The sequence below is a fragment of the Benincasa hispida genome, chromosome 5 (assembly GCF_027475165.1).
Source record: "Benincasa hispida cultivar pf3 chromosome 5, pf3_genome.v1.1, whole genome shotgun sequence".
NCBI lineage: Eukaryota > Viridiplantae > Streptophyta > Magnoliopsida > Cucurbitales > Cucurbitaceae > Benincasa > Benincasa hispida.
Genome location: NC_143482.1, coordinates 63168261 through 63187380, shown reverse-complemented (window position 1 = coordinate 63187380; position 19120 = coordinate 63168261). Strand labels below are relative to the sequence as shown.

The 19120-nt window shown below is 29.6% G+C and overlaps 2 protein-coding genes and 1 long non-coding RNA gene across 3 annotated transcripts; 1 reads left to right on the top strand and 2 right to left on the bottom strand.

Annotated features, from left to right (window-relative positions):
- Positions 1–1887: 1887 nt before the first annotated feature.
- On the bottom strand, positions 1888–4630 carry PETC (photosynthetic electron transfer C). The gene is made up of 5 exons (XM_039032661.2): positions 4563–4630; positions 4242–4483; positions 2863–2980; positions 2324–2506; positions 1888–2185 (listed from the first exon to the last, which is right to left on the bottom strand). Exons 1-5 carry the CDS (start codon positions 4599–4601, stop codon positions 2084–2086), a joined length of 684 nt encoding a protein of 227 aa, XP_038888589.1. The 5' UTR covers positions 4602–4630; the 3' UTR covers positions 1888–2083.
- Positions 4631–5242: 612 nt separating this feature from the next.
- LOC120078211 (uncharacterized) lies at positions 5243–8488 on the top strand. The gene is made up of 5 exons (XR_005481951.2): positions 5243–5679; positions 5964–6048; positions 7951–8034; positions 8115–8181; positions 8265–8488. It is a non-coding gene; the product is annotated as an uncharacterized LOC120078211 (long non-coding RNA).
- Positions 8489–15543: 7055 nt separating this feature from the next.
- Positions 15544–17989, bottom strand: LOC120078334 (transcription factor MYB106-like). The gene is made up of 3 exons (XM_039032575.2): positions 17673–17989; positions 16499–16628; positions 15544–16139 (listed from the first exon to the last, which is right to left on the bottom strand). The coding sequence occupies exons 1-3, from the start codon at positions 17803–17805 to the stop codon at positions 15626–15628; spliced, it is 777 nt and encodes a 258-aa protein (XP_038888503.2). The 5' UTR covers positions 17806–17989; the 3' UTR covers positions 15544–15625.
- Positions 17990–19120: the final 1131 nt, after the last annotated feature.

Genomic DNA, 19120 nt, shown 5'->3' with positions numbered 1-19120 from the left:
CGCATTGTTGATTGGTTATATCCAAGGGACACAAAAATATATCTATAGTGCGAAGAGTGTAGTTGTCGGTCTCTAGTGGAATGACTAACAATTAATAAATGAGGATTAATTTAATTAAAAAGTTTAATTAATTAATCCAATACCATTAGAATTTCAATCTTTAGGTCCACAAGGTCCACTTGTTAGCTCAATAAGGATTAATGAGAATCAAATTAATTTTAGATCAATTTGAATTGTTCAAATTAATTAAAGGGAATTAATTGTATGAGATACAATTAATATAATGTATGTGATACATTATAATATAAAGTATAATGAGAGAAATAAATAATTGAATATAATTCAAATATTAATTATATGGATATGATTCATATATAAATTATAGGTTATGTGAGAGAACATAAATAATAGATTATATTATATGTGATATAATATAAACTATAAGTTATATATTACACGTGATATTGTATATGGTTTAGTTTAATTATATTAAATTAGTCAATATGATTATAATTTAAGTTTTTGAATTTTGAATTAAAAAATTACTAACTCCTTGGAGTTATTGATTAATTGGTGGAGTTATTCCAAAAATTCCATCCTTCACATTCTCTCATATGGTAATCTTGGACAGAAAAGGAATGATCATTCAATTACGTGAAATTGGTTTTGGCAAAAATTCTATCAAGATCTTCATCTCCTTCCTCTGTGTTTTTCTCAAGAACATCAATCCTTCCATTCACTAAAATTGAATAGGAAGTTCACACACTCTCCTTAATTCTCACGAGAAGTAATCATTGCGGTGGTGTCCCGTTGCTGCTGGTGTTCGAGTTTGTTGCATTTGAGAGAAGATCTGTATTCGAGGGAGTAGTTCTCTATGTTCGTGATCATACACCGAAAGGGAAATCGAGAACGGTTCTTGAAGGGTTAGTGTATCATTTCCCTTTTCTCTTTGTAATTTACAGGAGAAAAGCATGCATAGATTTATATCTTTACCTTACTTTCGTCTCCTTTGTTTTCTTAAGTTCATAAAACGAAATTCAAGACAACCAACATAAGTACACTTCTGCTATGAGAATTCCACCCCGTCAGGGATTATTTATGTTAATATGAAGTCGAATCTCTTGACGTCCCAAAATTCAAATCAAATACTCGTTTGACTTGTTCTACAACCATCAACGAGTTGATGGTCCATTGATGAGAATAATTTAGAGAGGAGATTGTACCGTTGACCCAAAATTGGGGTCTAAAATGAAATTTGCCCCACTTTTTAAAATGTTAATTTTTGACCTTTTGCTTGTATCATCGACAGACTTTATCGAAATGAGACCTTATTGTATTCACATGTTGGGATCTCAACTCTAGACTCACTCTTTACTCTTGCTACTCATTCCCTCGGTTTCAATTTTGTAACTTTGTTATTCGCTTTCTTTTAAAACAAAGTGTGAAACAAAAAGCAAGAGCTAAGAAAAAAGAGCAAGAGCAAGAACGAGTTGTAAGAGAAACTAAAGAGAGAGTGAAGTAAGAAAACCTAAACCCTAAGGAATGAGTAGCAAATAGAGAGAGCGAGACCTGAACTTGCATGCACAATGGTTCGTTTTAGTATTTTCACGATAATATGATGTAGGCAAGAGATCAAGAAAACTTAAGTAAAAGTGGGGCATATTCTATTTTAGGCCCAAATTTTAAGTAATCTAGAAATCCCTAATTTAGACACCCACCTAAATAGAAAGAGTACTAAAAGTTAAACATATATAAGGTAGAAACAAAAAGAAGAGTAATCCTGATATTGGAGTCTATTAACAATGCATATGAACTATAACACTATTATTTGCAGCAGCTAACTAATCCACCCTGAATCCAAGTAGTGAATGCAAGGTGAAGAGAAAGTAGAACAATAGAGAATGGTACTTAATATCAAAGCTTATCAATACAAAGCCTAGGATTCAGTTGTCTTATATCTTATATATTTCATCCAACAAAACCAAAATATACAAACAGGAGAAAACTGAGAGGAGATGGAAGAAAAAAAAATTGCTTCAAATTGAAGAGATGGATATGGAGAGATGTTACATGAGAATGAGGCTTAAGCCCACCATGGATTCTCACCAGTTCTGAAATCTGTTTCGACCCACGGGACGAACACTACCTTCCCGTCGTCTACATCAGCATGAACCAATGCAAGAGACTGTCCCAACAAAGAAATTTTCAACTCTATTTAGTTACCACTAACCAACACATAATCTTACAGTTAGTAGATGAAGCTTGTTGCTTGTTGATTCAAATGACTTGGAAGCAAAAGGAAAAAGGCTTTGAGAAGTATTACCAGAGGTGCAGGTCCTCTGACGACCCTGCCTTGATCGTTGTATTGGGATCCATGGCAAGGGCAGATGAATTTGTTCTCAGCTGTATTCCATGGCACGACGCATCCGAGGTGAGTGCAAACTGCGTTGATTCCATACGTCGCAAGTGTTTTATCCTTCTCGACTACAAGGTAGGTAGGGTCTCCCTGAAATCCATCATCACCAGTTTGCCTTTAAATAATATTGTTCATCTCCAAGTATCACATCACATATAGGAATTAACCCTCAGAAACTCAATACATCTGCAATCACTACATTTCCATTATATGATAGCAGATCGTGTATTTTTCCATCTAGTTTTCCAATTTGAATACTTTGATTACATTATTTTCAATAAGATGCTAATCTCATTGGGAAATGATCAATAATCATGTTTCTACTTTGAAGTTAAATAAAGATGTGAAACAAAGAAACATAAGGTGTTTGAGAAGCAACAAGGGCTGGCTGTAGGGTGCCAGTAGCTGTTTAGAGTATTTAAAGCAAAGTTAGAGAGTTAGAGTACCTTCAAGCCCTGTGTGAGGGTTCGGTCTCCAGGGCCGTGTGCTTTCAGCCATTCATCTGCGAAAACATCATTTCCAAGAGCATCCTTGGCAACAACCCCACCACCAGCACCTCCAGTACTGAAATTGTGTACATAAAATATTCAAAAGGTTACCAGATGAACAATCAGAATACAACAAGTACAGAATCTCAGTTTTTGAAATGAAAATCTAGTTTAAAAGATTAAAGACGAAGGAGTAGATTATAAAAAATACTCCTAAACTTTTCCCTTGTTTTAAAAATGCCCCTATTCATTTTATAAGAAGGAAAAAAAAAATCTTATTCTATGAAAAGTTACAATATTTCCATTGACTTGACCTTTTATGAACATTTCAAAATTACCTTTGAGGTAGAAATCATATAGAATTTTGGACAGAAATTGGGACCTAAAAAAGTGTGGTGATCCAAATTTTTATTTTAAGTAACCGCCACACCGTTTTATGTCCCAATTTTCACCCGAAATTCTAAATGATTTATAATCCAATAGTATAAGAATTATGAAAAGTCAATGGAATCTTGCAACTTTTGAAAGGTATGGGGGTTTTACATATAAATAAATAATTACCCTTATTCTTTGAAAACTTGTAATATTGCCCTTGACCTTTCATAAACATTTCCAAATTATTCATGGAGTATTAATCATTTAAAATTTAAGATGAATATTGAGACTTAAAATGGTGTGGCAATCCAAATTTTCATTCTAGGTCACCACCACACTATTTCGAATCCTAATTTTTTGTCCGATTTCTACTCTAATGGTATAAGGTTTATGAAAAATCAATGGAAATCGGGCATTTTTGGAACAAAAGGCAGAGTTAGGGATGTTTTTTAGAATTTAACCAAAACTGACAGCTTTAAAGATCATGTCCAACATTGTTTCAGTGTTTTAATACAAGCAATAATCCCTGATGAAAGAGAACATGGCACAACTTGAAAGATCCTTTTCAGTTTCAAGCTCAGCTTGTGACATTTACAAGCATATATTCATTCCACACAAAATTAGAGAGTTTGTCCTACCAGTTGAGTAATGAGTGTCAATACAACTATAATCAACGGAAGAATATAGGCATTCAAATAACATAGTAAAAAGGTGAAACTTCTTCATTTATTCATCATAAAAATTTGGCTATTACAAATACTAATTTTAGACAGTCAAATGTTCACTCCTATATTACCAAACTCCATCAGAATTCCCATCATTGACACAATTTTCTCCTAATCCGAGATCTCAAAATCATCCATCAAAGCCTAATTTCTATTAAAGAACAAAACCAAAAGAACTTCATACTAATCCTTGATAATCCAGCAGGCCATTACAGAACCAGAGAGAAAAAAACTTACCCAGGAGGGACAAAGAAATAGGTGTAAGGATACAACATAGTAGCAGTGGGAAGTCCAATGGCACCCAGAAGAAGCAAATTCATGGTTTTCCTTTTACCCATATCTGGGACTCGATCAGCTGGAATACTAGTGGCTTGACAAGAGATTTTAACCTCTTTTCCCTTTGACCCCATTTGAGTACTTTTGGGTTTCCTCAAAAGGGCTTGAGAGGGACAGAACAAAGCACTTCTGCTGGCACATAACTGAAAAACAACAACAATGGGCAAGAAATTCCAAGTTGCTTACCAGATCTGCGAAGTTGAATCAAGAAATTGAAGATACCTGTGAGGGAGTTGCAGAAGATAGAGTGGAAGACGCCATGGGGATGGATCAGAGCAAGGAGTGGAGGGGAATTTTCTCAGAAACTAAAATGTGGGTAATGTTATATCAGTGGTTGAAGTAGAAATTGGAGAGATTGTTTGTGAAGTTGCTGAATTTTGATGTCCACAAAAGGAACAAGATAAGGCAATTAGGCACATCGGTTCCAAATGGCCACAAAATTCAGAGTTCACATATCGGGTGAAATTATTATTATTGTTATTATTATTTTCTCCCTTCCCCTTCATTTTTGAAGAACAATATAGCGAAACTGGGCCACAAAGTATATGGGTCCAGATATCAATTTGGGCTAATTGGGCCTAGCCCAATTCATTTTCAGTAAGATCCGCGCGAAAATGTATTAGGGTAATAAGATCAAGACAAAATTTAATTGTGCATATGAAGAAAAAAAATTCCTCAGAAAAATACATTTTTTTGTCTTTGGTCTAGTTTTTACTTTATTCTTAGGTTTTAAAATGCTACACTTCTATTACTTACGGATTGGATTGGGTTGGATTAAAAATCTTTAAAAATTTAAATTCCGAGTCGGGTCTCAAGTTACTCGTATTTTGGATCGGGTTGACCTGACACAACCCAAATATATATATATATATATATATAGAAAATCGGTCCACCACTCCTTCGCGCTGATGCCGGCCTAACGGTCCACGACTAACGACTCCACGCCCCATGCACGGACGCTAGTCGCTCAAGCCTCAGTTTACATATATATATACATAAACACAAAGCAGAAAAGAGAAAAGAAATAGAAAACCGACACCCTCGCCCAGTCACCCTCACATCGCGAAACGAAGACGAAAACCCTCCTCTCATCTCAGTCTTCGCTCGCCCTCGCCGAACGGTCCGAACTCCGAAGTTCGAACTCTCCTCTCAGTCTCAGTTGCTCGCCTTCGTCTCAGTCCAAACTCCGAAAACGAAAACCCTCTGGCCTCCTCTCAGTCTCACTCACTCTTGGTCGCTCGATCCGGTCTCCGCCTTAGTCCCCTCGTCGATCTGGCCCACGCCTCACGCTTCCGGTTCAGTCTCCCCTCAGTCCTTCCGATACTAACTCACGCTTTCGGTACTTTTTTTTTTTTTTTTGGTACTTTTGCTTCACTATTTAATTTTGGGGGTTTTATTTGAGATTTGTGATTATATTTCTTTCAATGAAGTATGCATTTCTTTTGTTTTTTTAGACATTTGTAAATTATTAGTGGTTTCATTTGTTTTGCTATCCAAGTTTTTTTTGTTCCATTCAATTGTTCCATTTAATTGTAAATTATTAGAGGTTTCATTTGAATTGTAAATCCTTATTCCATTCAAACGTAGATTGATTAATAAATTAATTTTTGTTCAACCTCGCAGTGTCTCGAGAATAGTTAGATTCTTCAAAGTTGTCACAACGGACAAGGAATTAGACACTGCTGAATCACCATTTTCAAACTTCATCGTGAGTAAAATAATTTAATTTTTATTGTGTACATATAGTGTTTATGTGTGATTGATTGATGATTGATCTTTATACATGATTTGTTATGAGTTAATTGAGAAGCTAGTGTTTGTTTGTTTTCTTTAATTGTATAGGTAGGTGTAATTAGTTGTTTACTAGTTTCATTTATTTTATAGATGGACAACAATAGTGGTAATGCAAGTGGAACCGATAATAATGAAATGCCTCCTCCTCCTCCCCCTTCTAATGTTAGCCACTCCTAAAAATATACCACCCTTACCTCAAGTCCAATTGAAAGAGACCTAATAAACCAATTTCAAATTCGTCTATATAGGATCTTCAAAAAATGGAAGCAAGTGCTAATGATGGAGCTAGGTGCAAGTGTAACTATTGTGGTAAACATTACACATGTGATAGTAATACTTGTGGAACTAGTACTTTATGGAAGCCCTTGAGAAATCAAGGTAAAAAGTACCTATATAAAGAAGAAGAAAAAGGACAAACCACCCTAATTCTCATACCTTCAAATGATGGAAAATGAGTCAACGCTAGTAATTTTGTGACAACATTGTTTAGCCAACAAGCGTGTAGACTAGCATGCGCTAAGATGATAATTATGAATGAGTTGTCGTTCAAATTTGTTGAGACAGAGGTTTTAGACACTTTTGTAGTATTTCGTGTCCTAAGTTTGATGTTCCATCAAGAGTCACAATCGCTAGAGATGTATACCAACTTTATCTTGAGGAGAAAAAAAAAGTTGAAATCATTTATGGTTAAAAGCTCTCAAAGAGTTTGTCTTACTACCGACACATGGACTTCGCTACAAAATGTGAACTACATGGTCATCACTACACATTTTATTAATTCTGAATGGGTTTTACATAAGAATATTTTGAGTTTTTGTCAAGTTTCTAATCATAAGGAGGAGACTATTGGGAAGATGGTTGAGAGTTGTTTGTTAGAATGGGGGATTGAAAAAAAAAATTCCATCACCGTTGATAATAAGTTCTAATGATGTGGCTATTTCTTATGTTAAGAGAAGACTTAAAAGTTGGAAATCAGTTGTTTTTCGTAATGTGTTCGATCATCACCTAAGAGAATGAAAAAATTTTAACTTGTGTCAAAAAGAAAAAATTCAGTGTAAGGCTCTTGTTTGTTTAGATGTGGCAACTAGGTGGAATTCTACTTATTTAATGTTTGAACATGCAATTAAATTTGAGAAAGCTTTTAGAACTTTAGAGGAAGAGAAAGAGGACTCAAATTTTGTTGATTACTTCAAGGAAGATGACCATGGAAATAAAATTGGGCCCCCAAGTACATCTGATTGGTTGACTGTAGGTGTGTTTATTAAGTTTTTAAAAAGATTTTATAAAACCAGTGACTTCTAACGTTGGTTATAAGGAAATTAATAAAATTCAGTTTGCTGGTTATAAGGAAATTAATAAAATTCAGTTTGCTTTAAACAAATAGAGCAACAATACCAACTCTGTTCTAAGTATGATGGTTATGAATATGAAGATAAGGTTGAATAAGTATTGGGGTTCACTCGAAAAAATGTATAAATTGATGTTTGTGGTTATGGTGATTGATCCTCTATACAAGTTAAAGTACTTGAATTATTGTCTTTCCAATGTTTATAACAGTGATGTGGCTAAGGATATGGTTGAGAGTGTGAAATTATATTTCTATTGTCTATATGACTTTTCAAATCACATAACACTTCTCCTCGAGGTAGTCATAGTACCAATGATTCTCAACAATCAAAGACTGTCACTATAAATGAAGATGATCATGGGGTGAACGAAGAAATAAATGATCCGTGGATAACTTTTGAGAGATTGAGAGAAAAAGAAAGTTCATTGGAAGTGGAGAATTGATTTGACTTCTTATTTGTCTGACAAGGTTATAGAAGATAAAGATGATTTTGAAATAGTACGGGTGGAAAATGAATGGCTACAAATATCCCTTTTGATAATATTGAATCAGGTAATTAAATGAATTTTTTATTGTAATATGTAACCTATTATGCTCAAATAATTAATATATTTAATTGATTTGTTTTGTAGATAGCCCATCATGCTCGGTTGTTTTGAAATAAGGAATTGGATTTGGAGCATAATGATGATTTTAATGGTAAGTTTTATTACCATAAGATCAAATATTATTATTACTTATAAATGATCCTCTTGGTTTAATGTATTTGTAATTTTTTTTAGGCGTGAAAATACCAAAGATGAAAAGAAAACTAATTCAAGTCATGCGTCATGTCTCATGGTGCTTTTGAATGTTATTATTGAACTTGAAATTTTATGTAATAGGCCAATTAGTTATTATTAAACTTGGACTTTTTGTTTCTCTTTTGAATGTAGACTGAATATTTTGAGTAGGGACTTTGAACTTGGACATTTTAATTGAATTATTTGAGAAAGTTTCTTTTGAAGTTTATATTGAATTTATGGTGGTTGTATTTTAATGTAAATTCGCATAAATTATATGTTTTTTTATTATTAAATTTTTATTAATTAATGTAATATATTTAGAATTAGTTCACTTTTGTAAATATGAAGGTTTATTGACCCACAAAAATCAAATTGTTCAATAGAAAAGGAAGTAGTGAAAAAACAGTCAAGATTCAAAATTTTAAAAAAAAAAAAAAACAAAACCGGTGACCCAACCCAACCCGAAAATTTTGGGTTGGGTTGACCCTTAAAAAATGAACCAGTTCATTATTAGCTAATCCGAATTTTTTGGTTGGTCCACCAAATTCTTCCAAAGCAGTCCAACCTAGACCATATACACCTCTAGTTTAAGATTTATGCTTTTAACTTTGATTTTCCATAAATACTCACTTTTAGTGTTTAGTATTAATGTCTATTTATTGTCCTCGTTTTGTAATCATTTTATTTTTAATTTTTATTTTTGAAAATTAAGTCTATAGACACCACTTTCTCTTTAAATTTCTTATTTTGTTATCTACTTTTTACAATGATTTAAAAAACAAGTGGAATTTAAAAACTAAAAAAGAGTAGCTTTTTAAAAATTTGTTTTTGTTTTTGGAATTTGACTAAGAATTCAATCCTTGTATTTAAGAAAGATTCAAATCTTTGTGAAAAATGGGGAGGAAATAAGCTTAATTTTTTTTTTAAAAAAAAATGAAATGATTATCAGACAGGACCTAATTTAAAATAATTTTAAAGTGAAAATTTAGAATTAATTTTAATAGTAATGAAAATAGTGAAACTTAACTAATTAAAATTATTTAATTATTTTAAATTAATCAATAGACATTAATATTAAAGTTGGAAAGTGTATATGTAGTGAAAATTTGAAGTTAAAAGTTTAAAATATTGAAATTTAAGAACCAAATTGAAACAAAACTCAAATTTTAAGGTAAAATTATAACATTTTGAAATTTGGAACTAAATTGAAATCAAATTCCGAACTAGAGGATTAAAATGTAACATTTCGAAATTTAGGAACCAAATGAAAAGTAAATCTAAAATGTAGACACAACAAGATATTTTTTCAAAAATTTTTCTTTCATGTTTGCGAAATGTGCAAAAGAATGCAATATTTTAAGAGTAAATTAAATTTATTAAAGGACTAAAACACCCCAATCATCAATGTCTGAGATTAACTGATTTAGATCTAAAATTAAAAAAAAATCCTGAAATTATGGGGCATTTTCGACAAATTAAGAAAAAAATGGAATTAATCAAGGCAATCAAGACATCGTTTTGTTTTCTACTACACTCAATATTATCGTTCTCACTTTTTTTTTTTTTAAGAAATACTTGAATACTCAGTTAAATTTTAAAAAATTATAAAAAATATATATTTTTAGTCTTTTTATTAATTTTTGAAAACATTAGTGAAAATAAATAGCAAAAAAGAAAAGAGATAGAAGTAGTGTTATAAGTTAAATTTTAAAAACTAAGTTTGATTGGTAGTTCAAGTGATCATTTGAATCGCAATGATATAAACTTTCTACACATTTAGTTTAAATAAATAGTTCTAATCACACATTATCTGAAGTCTTTCTATTTCTTACATAAATAGCCTAATGTGTTATTGTTTATATGCTTAATTAATTTTAAAGAACAAAAAGTAAAAACCAAATGGTTACAAAACGAGAATTTGATTTTTTTGTTTTTTTTTAATATTAAACCTACAAATATAAATACCCTTTTTATATCTCTAATTTTTTTAATTTGTTATCTAATTTTTACTAATGTTTTAAATTTGGCTAAGAATCCAACTCTTATACTTAAAGAAAAATTTTATCTCATTAAAATGACAGTCAACAAATCTTGCAATAAATAAATCACCGGTTAGGGGTACAAGACTAATCATAATAAAAAAATTGAGAGGAAATATGCTTAATTTTCAAAAGACAATAAAAAAAATAAAATAGTTACCAAACAATTCCAAAATAATTATCTTTTTTAATGCTTGTTGATTAAAATTAATAGACCTTCAAAATTTTAAGAATCAAAATGGAAGAAACTATATTTTATTAAAATACGAAGACTTTAAGAAAACAAAAAGGGAGAGAAAACACACATATAATACAACTTCCAATTACTAATTAAATTAAACTAAAAGGACATAACATAAAGTCTAAATCTTTAGTGTGTAGAATATGTTTTTAAGTATTTAATTTTTTAAAAAATTATTTTAAAAGAAATTAGAGTGTTTGACAATCTCCATAATAGTTTTTCATACATATTTTAATTAATTTTTATAAAAAAAAATACTTTGAGTCTTTGAAAGTTTGAAACTTCCATTAACAGAATCTTATTGTAAAAGTAATCAAATTCACATAAAGATGGTAGAAATATCCAACTAAATTAAAAGATGATAAACCGACTGAAAAGACTTGGAAAAAAAAAATGAAAAGTAGCAAAAAGAAAAAAATTGGAAAAGAAAAGAAGAAATTTAGGAAAAGATTGAGCCAACACTTCAATCTCTTCAACAATCCTGTTGTGTGTTGTCAAACTTTCATATAATTATTGTTTAGAAATTTTAATCCTTTGAGAATCTTGAATGAAAGAAAGCAACTTTTTTTAAGGGAAAAAAAAACTTTAAGCTTAATTAACTCCATAAAACAATGTAAGTCTTTCTTTATAGACTTGATAGTCCACAAATTGTTGAATGAAGTCAACTTAATGTGGAACTCCAACAAAAATTCCAAAAATTAAACTGAATTTAATCGATTTATTGATTTGGTTTTGTTTATTATATGAATTTGGATATTTTAGTTTGTATTAGAAGAAAATGAAATATTATTATGATCGATTTTTATTAGAAAAACCAATCAAAACTTAAATGACCAAGGGTATACATATACCCTTAAAAATAAACTCTAATATTAGGTATTTTTTTATTATTTTAATTATCATGGTTCATGTATATTTATTGTTTAGAAAAAAGACTAATTATTATGGTGCATGTATGGTTGTTATTTAAAAATCTCAAGGCAAAAAAAAAAAACAAAAATGTACAATTTCAATGATCTATTATTTTTAAAAAAGGCCCAATTTTTAATTTGAAATAACAATAATGATCCCTTCAAAACAAAAGAGGAAATAAAAATAAAATATAAGAATAAAGAAAAAGAAAAAGTAAAAATTAAGAACCAATCAAAACCAAATAAAAATCAATCTATTGGTATTTTTATATTGGACATCGTTGTGGATTCATTCTTTAAAAAAAAAATTGATTTGTATAGTTTGGTTCTTGGATGGACCCAAAATCAACAAAATCAACTTTTAACCCTAGATGTAAGCTTCATAATAACCATTGGATGTGTGAGATCGATATGACAATCCTAAACGAGCGGTGAATAGGGTTTAATAAAACTAATTAAAACTTTTTTCTAAATGAAGCCCAATTAAACAATTTAATAAACCTTTTACTAGCAATTAATTTTAAATAAGAATTTCATACAAATAAATTCAACCCAAGATAATCAAGAAATTAAAACTAACACTTTTGGACACTCTATTTAATTCTAATAATAAGATTGATAAATGATAAGAAAATTTAAGAAGTACCAATCAAATATAAGCAATTAATTTCAAGCATAATTATAATAACAAAATTAATTGCAAAAATGAATTAGGAGGGACATTGTGACTTTATAGTGCTTCGGCATAGTCCTAAGCTCCTCTTGGGTATATGGATAAAACTTTTACCGACTCTTTCCACAGAATAGCCCATTCACTACACTCCTCTTTTTGTGAGTTCAAGAGCAAACAGACTTTTTCATAGATTAGGATCAAATTGTTACGACTGCTGTTTTTCAATATCAAAAGCAATCGATACAATGAATTGAAAAAAAAAATAAAAAACACTCGTACAACTCTCTCAATAGAGGGATTTACATATTTACAAATTTAACCACTCAACAAATCAATCTCTACAATATATAAATTTCTCTCAAGAATTAGATGAAAAGGAGAAAATTGAAACTTAGAGAGAGTAATGATAAAGGTTCAATGTATTACGGAAAAAGATGTGAAATTCTTATGAAATTTGGAGAATACGGAGAATTTAAAAAGAAAGGTAGAATGGTATAATCTAAATTCAATTTGAGCTATAGGATCTTGTAAAAAAAATGAATAGTGGAAATTTTTAAAAAAATTAAAAGCAATATATATTTAAAACCAAAAAAAAAAAAAAAAAAAAACTAAATTACACTCCACCAACGGTAACTATAAGAAATTTAACTTTTCAAAACTTTTTTAGTTTTAATTGGCCCAGCGCTCATATATGTATATATAAAATAATATATATATATATTAAATTTTAGTTTCCTTTTAAATTCTTTTTTTTAAAATTTAAATTAAAATCAAACAAAAACCAAACGTCCACCTGTGTCACTCCTCAATTACTCCACATGTCACCTTCTAATTAGCTCTATTTTGATGTTCCGATCAACATGCCATTGCTTCAAATATTTTTTTCAATTATATATATTTTTTTCATTTTAGCTATGATTTGAGTTATTCAAAATGTGTTGGAATCGTTATTTCGAACTCTACATAGTAAATAGTAAAAGTATTAGTAAATTAATTTAGATTTATTATCATTAAAATACTAATTAATTTATTAAAATTTGAAATTAAAGATAAAAAAACCATAGGAGGTAGACAAAAAAAAAAAAAAAACCTCCATGCCCTTATTAAAGTTGGTATATAAATTTGAGATAGGTCTTTCTCATAATCCAATAAGAAAAATGGTCTACCACATTGTGGTGAACTCACCTAAATCATTTTTCTCCTAATTCACATCCAAGTTTTGTATCTATTAACTTTCAATGTATATAAATTTTATTTTCCATCAGGTTCATCTCAATTCATTGCAATAAATTTTGACAATATCCCGATGTTATTTTTTCGAACGCAGCCAATTACATTGGTTAGATCTAAAAACAGTTTTAAGACACATTTCCCAAACTTATAATTATCTAAGGTTTCAAACTTTGTGTCTAATTTGACCTATTCAACCATTTAGGAAATTCAAGAATATATTACTAGACAAAGTTAAAATTTTAATGTTCATATGTATTATAATAGATCATTTCATTCTAAAAAAAAATCCCTAAATATTCGATGACATATTTGACATAAAGTTGAAAGTTCATAACCTACAATTAAACACTTTTTAAAGTTCATAAACTACATTTTTTAAACAACTAATATGAGCCTATGACTCAACTAGCATAAGTTATATAACCAAAAGGTTATAGGTTCAAATCTTACCACCCGAATTGTTGTACTAAATGCTAGGAATGTCTTGAATCAGTTATATGACCCTTCGAATGACCAAGCACGAGTTCTAGGAGCGACATGCCCTAGTGGAGATTGGAGGTAACATCTCGAAACCTAATTGTATACACATTTATGTTATTTACAATTTTGAGCTTAGAGTTTAGAGAGGTTTCTTATATAAACCCACTAATCCCATTAATGCCCCCACATCTGTTATCCAATATTCGTTTTCCAATAGATGTAGCTAACACATAGTTAGTAAACCATGTAAATCTTTATGTCGTTCTTTATTGTATTCAAGTTTATATTTGTCGATTTCATTTGTCATAATACTAAAGAAACTATATTTTGAAACAACTACGAAAGTTCTCAGGGCAAGAATTCAAGAAGTCTTGTGTCTAAATCTTTGTTATGTCATTTCCAAGTATTTGGATGTTTTTTTTATTACAACAACTAAAGGGTGGGTGATTGAACCCTTCGACCTCTAGGGATGAAGCACATACTAACACCATTGGATGAAGCACATTTTCTTTCTAATACACAATGATATTGGTTTAACATAGTGAACAATGAAATTGGTTTTGTCCCCTTTCTTTCTAATTAGAAGATTAAGAAGAGAAAGAGAATTGGAATAATAACTATGATGATTAATGAGAAAGATGAGTATTAAAAACAATGTAATGTGAATAATAAACAGAGATTTAAAGTTCCAAAGATGCGATTACGATACGATGCAAGGGGAAAGAATTAGCTGCAATCAAAAGCACTTTACAACTACGAAAGCCAAAAGCTTTCTCAAACACCACACCTTATAACCTCAAATGAAATTAAATCATCTTTCCTATTTAATTTGATTTATCTCTTCCCATAAATAATGGATTTCTGATTCAGCAACTTATATTATTTATATTTTGGGTTCCCTTTTCCTCAAAAAGTGATTATCATTATTATCATCTTCAAATTAGTGCCTAAAAAATCCCATCATATCATATAATCTTAATTGAAAATTTGTTATCAAAATGTGATTCCAAAGGATCAATGCATCCCTTCTCTCATTAATAATAATACAAAACTGTAACTAAAGAGATTTAGTGGCTCGAACCAAATAAATTAGACATGATTTCCAGCTACTCCTGAAACATCATTATTGATTCTCTTCATTTTTAATGTCTTCTTTTTATAACACATGATACATGAGGACCAGAATAATTCTTCTCTCTCTTCCAATAATTATTTAACATTGAGTATTTATATTCTCTTTAAAGAATCTTGCTTTGCTTTAACCTTTCCTACATTAATATCTATATGTTCTCATCTTGATTTCCTTTCTCAATTAGGCTGAAGCTACGGTGTAAATTTAAGCGACAAAACATCACCCCATCCTTACGTTTTGGGAAAGTTTTTATTTAATTCTCAAATTTCAAAGTTCCTCGCATGAATTTTGAGTTAAGCTTACATTTTCATTTTTAAATTCGAAATTTTGAAACTTAGAGAACAATGAAAACCAAACTCAAAATGTAGGATTAAAGATGTAATATTTTGATATTGAATTAAATACAAACTAGACTCAAAACCCTAGAACCAAGAATGCTATTTTAGCCCCCTAAATTTAATCTTCCTAATATAGTTCTAAGATAGGCATGCATATTCAAGATCTTTCTCTCTATATAGTTCTTCTTTACCTGTACTATATTATATATATATATATATGACACAATTATTTGATGTAACAAAGTTCTACCATTATCACTCATTTATATTATTATATATATATATATAATATATACATATACATTTATTTTTCAGTAGGGATACAATTGGGGTTGATAATTCTCAGGCAATTCTTTCATTACTTGGTAGAACAAGTAATTTTCATCAAACTCCAAATCATAAGGTGGATTGAACCCTCCAATGAAATCAAAGTTCATTAAGTTTTCACTTTCAGCTTCCAAATTGTCTGCTAGAAATGGATTAGCCCAAAAATCTCCATTGTTATCATATGGTTCTTGAAATTTGAATGTCGTTGGAGGGCTATCTTCTGTGGATTCTTGATTGGAGGTCACAGTGGAAATTTCAGAGGACAAAGGGGAAAATGGAGAGCTTTCAAAAATCTGATGAGAAGGAATTTCCTTTGTCAAATTGGTTTTGATTTGGTCTGACATTTCCCTTTTTTGGATGGATTTTTGCTTCGAAATTTCCTCATTTTGTTGCTTCTTTGTAACCTTGTTTCCTTGTACCTTTTTTAAATGGGTGTGCCAATAGTTCTTTATTTCGTTATCTGTTCGTCCCAATAATTTTGTAGCTATCAATGACCATCTGATGAAAAAAATTATAACCATTATAAGTAACTAATTGTTCGATAATAAAATTCACGTATTATTTAAACTATTTGAACTATATACTAAGATGGAGGATAACTATTACCAACCAACTTAGCTTAAAAACATAATTTTCATGTATAAGGTCGTAAATTAGTGAAGAAAACTATTTTGTCATACAAAACATACGAATTTTCTAATTGATATTCTCAAATATGAATTGAATTGTGTATTTCTTTTTCTTTCTCACAAAATGATAACTAATATGTGAGGAACGTATAAAAGAGAGATTAACAATAGAAGAACCAACCTATTTTAATATTTGATGAATATTTAGAAAGAAAAAAAAAATCATACTTGTTTCCATGTTGTTGATGCAATTGGAGGATTAATTGTTCTTCTTCTTTGGAGTAATTTCCTCTTTTCACATCTGGACGAAGATAATTGATCCAACGCAGTCTACAACTTTTGCCACACCTCATCAAACCTAATTATGAAAAAAATCATAACCAAATCTCAGTATCTCAATAAAATATTTATTTAATTAATTAATTCTATGCATATCAAGATCATTAAGAATTAAGATCACATAGCCAAGTTTCTCCAAGCAATTGAAAGCAAAAGTAAAAGAAGCCAGCTTTTCAAATGAGAATTTACAAAATAATTAAACTTCAAAGGAAAGAAGAAGATAGAATGAACTCTAAGGTGACATCCAATTATTCATCTCTCGATTGGGTTTAATGAAGCAATTGAAAGCAAAATTAACTAAAAGGAGCCCTCTTTCCAATTGGGTTATTTATGTTTTTACTAAATAACTTCATAGAAAGAAGAGAATCGAAATTAAACTTAATTACACTATCTAAATCATCTCACAATAAGGTTTTTATTAAAGCCATTGAAAACAAAATTAAGTAAAAGGGGCAATCTTTTCAAATGGGTTATTTGTGTTTTTACTAAATAATCAAAGAAACAGGAAATTTGAAATTAAACACGATGGCAATATCCCATTCATCTATCTATATATAAGGTTTGTTTAAGCAATTGAAAACAAAATTAAGCAAAAGGGCCCATCTTTTCAAATGGGTTATTTGTGATTTTACTAGAAAAAACCTTCAAAGAAAGAAGAAAATCGATATTAAACTTAATGGAAATATCCAATTGAACTCTCTATTAGGTTTATTAAAGCAATTGAAAACAAAAATAAGTAAAAGGAGCCATCTTTTCAAATGGGTTATTTGTGATTTTCCTAAACAACTTCAGAGAAAGAAGAAAATCGAAATTAAACTTAATGGAAATATCAATTGAACTCTCTATTAGGCTTATCAAAGCAATTGAAAACAAAATTAAGTAAAAGGGGCCATTTTTTCAAATGGGTTGTTTTGATTTTACAAAATAACTTGAGAGAAAAGAAGAAGAACAAGATCAAATGAACTCAAAGGGATAAAATTTTGTAAATTATGCTATAATAACTAAAGGGTTTTTGGAAGTTAATATGAATTTATCAATCGACTAAATTAAATTGATAAAGTACCTGCATATTTAGGGAGCTCTCGCCAATTACAATGGCCATGTTCTTGAACATAAGCTTTGAGTTTCTCATCTTCTTCAGCACTCCATGCACCTTTTTTCACTCCATTTTCATCATAAAATGGAGCTCTAACCATATCTTAGGACACAAAAGAACAAAGATTTAGTTTTGGGATGAAGATGAAGGTTGAAAACTTGAAGTCCTTTAATGAAGGAATTATAGTCCACTAAAGAATTTATATGTGTGACTAAAATATTGTAGAAATTACTGCTGGTTCGAGTTGAAAGAAAGAGGGACCCAAAAGAGGAAGAAGATGCCATGAAAGGTCCATCGTGTTTCATCAAAAAACATAAAAAAGAGACAAGTATGATCAAATTAAAGTGCACTACTAAAAAAAAGCATCCTGTGAATTGACAGTCCAACCAAGGGGCAATTTCGACATTTTCACTTTTTTTTCCTTTTTTTTTTTTTTTTATTATTATTATTATTACTACTTTTGGGGGTGCGGGGGTCGGACATTGTTGATTATTGTTTAATCGATCATATTAAGACAAATACACAAATCAAAATATGCATTTCCTTTTACAATAAGTGGGTAAGAGAATTATCGAATTTCTAACTTTCAAAATTAATAGTACAAACACTATTTCAATTAGATTATATTCATTTTGACTTGTCAAAATATTAAAAATAAAATCTCAAAAATATTTGAATATTTCGTATGTATTGTTGAACTAGGTAAAAGTTTTCATACAAAAAATTTTAAAAAGACGTACATTAACAGTATTTAATTGTTGAAAGTAAAATTAAGTATTTTTAAAAAATTAAGATTTTTTTTAGTACAATAGATAGTGGAAGATTTGAAATACGAACTTTACTAATATATATTGCATGTTAGATAATTTATATTTATGCTCGTATTAGCACCAAATTAAAAATGGTAGGGGAAATATATTTAGCTTTTTAGGAAAAATAATTGCTTCCTACGTTAAAATCATTATTAACTTATTCCTAAAGTGAAAGGATAAGAACCCTATTTAATTATTTATTTTGAAAAAGTCCATTGTGTGTTTTAAAAAGCCATCTTTATTAAAAAAAATAAAAAGAAAAATTCTAGTTTCCAAATGTCAAAATAGTAATTTTTAGAATATAAAAAATGTATGGCTAATAAATTGAAACACGTTTATATTCGTGCTTTTGCACAGCATAAACCTCGTTTTTTGTCTTTTTTAGAATTTAACTAGTTGAAATGATACATATCCGTATTCGTTAATTTTTTTTAATTATCTTTTCTGGATAATGAATGTATTATTAAAAAAAAAATTAAAATACGATTTTTGTCACTATATTTATAATTCATACACTTTTAATAACTCAATTTTAATATATGTACTTTCAATAAATTTTAATTTTAGTCCATCAAAGTAATTTTTTTTACTAAAATTGAGTAA